Source organism: Bidens hawaiensis, unplaced genomic scaffold (genome assembly GCF_021521415.1).
Source record: "Bidens hawaiensis isolate Kalapana, Puna unplaced genomic scaffold, B.hawaiensis_p1.1 tig00004795_1, whole genome shotgun sequence".
NCBI classification, from domain to species: Eukaryota; Viridiplantae; Streptophyta; class Magnoliopsida; order Asterales; family Asteraceae; genus Bidens; species Bidens hawaiensis.
The window spans coordinates 678,814-681,200 of record NW_027491299.1 but is presented as its reverse complement, the minus strand read 5'-3'; the positions used below and the strand labels follow the sequence as shown (position 1 = coordinate 681,200).

General features: G+C 37.5%; 1 protein-coding gene across 1 annotated transcript; it reads right to left on the bottom strand.

Moving 5' to 3' along the window:
- Positions 1-268: 268 nt before the first annotated feature.
- On the bottom strand, positions 269-1,789 carry LOC143628096 (uncharacterized). The gene is made up of 2 exons (XM_077097766.1): positions 1,129-1,789; positions 269-804 (listed from the first exon to the last, which is right to left on the bottom strand). The coding sequence occupies exons 1-2, from the start codon at positions 1,787-1,789 to the stop codon at positions 269-271; spliced, it is 1,197 nt and encodes a 398-aa protein (XP_076953881.1).
- Positions 1,790-2,387: the final 598 nt, after the last annotated feature.

Sequence of the window (2,387 nt, the reverse complement as noted above, 5' to 3'; positions counted from 1 at the left end):
CAGTCTTGGATATATCTTCTTCCTGAACCTTCACTTGATGATACCCGGATCTAAGATCAATCTTGGAAAAACAACTTGCACCTTGTAATTGATCGAAAAGATCATCAATCCTTGGCAACGGATATCGATTCTTGATCGTGACTTTATTCAATTCCCGATAGTCAATACACATCCTCATTGATCCGTCTTTCTTCTTAACAAACAATATTGGAGCTCCCCAGGGTGAAGAACTTGGTCGTATAAATCCTTTCTCCAATAACTCATCCAACTACTTTTTCAGTTCCTTCATCTCCATTGGTGCTAATCTATAAGGAGATTTAGCAATTGGAGTTGTTCCTAGAACTAAATCGATTCTGAACTCAACTTCTCGATCTGGCGGAATTCTAGGCAACTCGTCAGAAAATACATCCTTGAATTCAATGACAATTGGGACCTCTTCTAGTTTCTTAGGCTCGGGCTCCTTGGTTACATAAGCCATGAATACTAAGCAACCTTTACCCAAACAATGACTTGCTTTTATTTTCGAAATGATTCCTATTTTACCAGAATCTTTATCTCGGGCTATTTGCATCATTTTATTGTTTGGAGTTAGAATTTCAATAGCCTTTTCGTTACATAGTATTCGGGCTTGGTTGGCGGCTAACCAGTCCATCCCTAAAATAACATCAAATCCAGCTAACTCCATTGGTAACAATTGCACTGGCATTTCATATCCGGTTAAGGTAATATAACTATTTAATACCTCAGATATTCGGATTAAGTTCCCATTAGCCGTTTCTACTTCATATTGATTATTCAATTTAGCTAGAGGTTCATTCAATAGACTACAAAATTTATAATCTATAAAGCTTTGATTAGCTCCCGAATCAAATAATACTCTAGCATAAACATTATTGATAAGAAACGTACAAGTAATCACGTCTGGTAATTCTCCAGCCTTCTGAGTGTTAAGCATGAATGCACGGGCATTTCCCCTCTTAACTTCATTCCTAGCACCACTACAACTGGCGCCTCCAACTGCCGGTTTCCTTTTAGTGCATTCCGCACTAAAGTGTCCTTTCTCACCACAATCAAAACAGACGATTAATTTCTTCCTACAATCCTCCTCCTTGTGTCCCGGTCATTTACAAAAGTTGCAAGTTGAATACGGATCAAACTTGCGAACATCAACTTTCGGTGTAGGCTTCAAACACCTCCCATCATGTCGCTTACCATAGTTTTTACACATCGTTTGGTTAAATATGGCCGGCCTTTCCTTCCCTCTTTCAAACTTTATTTTCTCATCAATTTCACGCTTCTTTTCAGTCATCATCTTCCTTTCCTCCTCTCGATTTATAATCATACTATCCATCAAATATCCAGCCAGCTCAATAGCAGACTCGGTTGTTGCAGGCATGTGTGATCTTGCAGGCATGTGTGATCTGACATGATCACGGATTTCCATTGGCAAACCATAAATATATCGAGTCACCTTGTTATATTCGGGAGTAACAAGATGTGGAACAAGCCTGCAGTACTCAAGGAATTTAGTGTTGTATTCCTTGATATTAGTGCCAATAACCTTGTGGTTCCCAAGCTTGGTTTGAATCTGATTAACCTCGTGGATAAGACAGAATTTTTGTTTGATCAGTTCTTTACAAATTTCCCATTCAAGATTATACAAATTACTTCTTCCTTTCACGTCTATCAACGTATTCCACCATTCCAGCGCCTCTCCCTTAAACATCTGGGACGAGTACTGGATACTCTCATCTTCGGTACACTTACTGATAATAATTATTGACTCCATTTCCTCGAGCCAACGAAGAGTAACAATCGCGCCCTTATCCCCATAGAATTCTTTCGTTTTGTATACTTGAAAGTCCTTAAACGTACATCCCGCATTGACTTTCCTTTTCTTTGTTTGTCTTTACTCATACTCAGCAGTAAAACTCTCGTATCCCTTATCTTTCGGTTCTTTTGTTTTATCATCCCTCGTCCTTTTTGAATCTTTTAGTTTAGATTGAACAGATATGCTATGACTTGGTTGTTTAATTGATCTTGATTTTGATCTAGCCACACTTTTCGAATTCGCGGTGTGGTCTTGAAGGATTTTTATTAACAGAGTCACAGCTTCTTTGATTAATGGAGAAATTGTTTCTTTTATCATATCATGAATTCCTCCAATGTATTCTTTAGGCAATGAATTATTATTTTCAGGGGTCTTCATTTTATCAGCTTGACTCCCTTGACTAACTTAGGTTTCTCGTTGTTCAAACATTCTCTATATCATAGGAATACATAAATTTAGAACACAACACGCAAACTTTTATTCATAATATTACAAAAGATAGAAATACAACAACAGTAGTTATATAATCCTAATCTTTGGCCCATTTCTTAACCAA

Bases quoted from the DNA above. Each gene is read 5' to 3' on its own strand.
- LOC143628096 (XM_077097766.1), bottom strand. From the start codon at position 1,789: ATGGAGTCAATAATTATTATCAGTAAGTGTACCGAAGATGAGAGTATC. The intron at 805-1,128 runs GTAAATGACCGG...ATGAACCTCTAG, and splicing joins GTATTCAACTTGCAACTTTT to CTAAATTGAATAATCAATAT.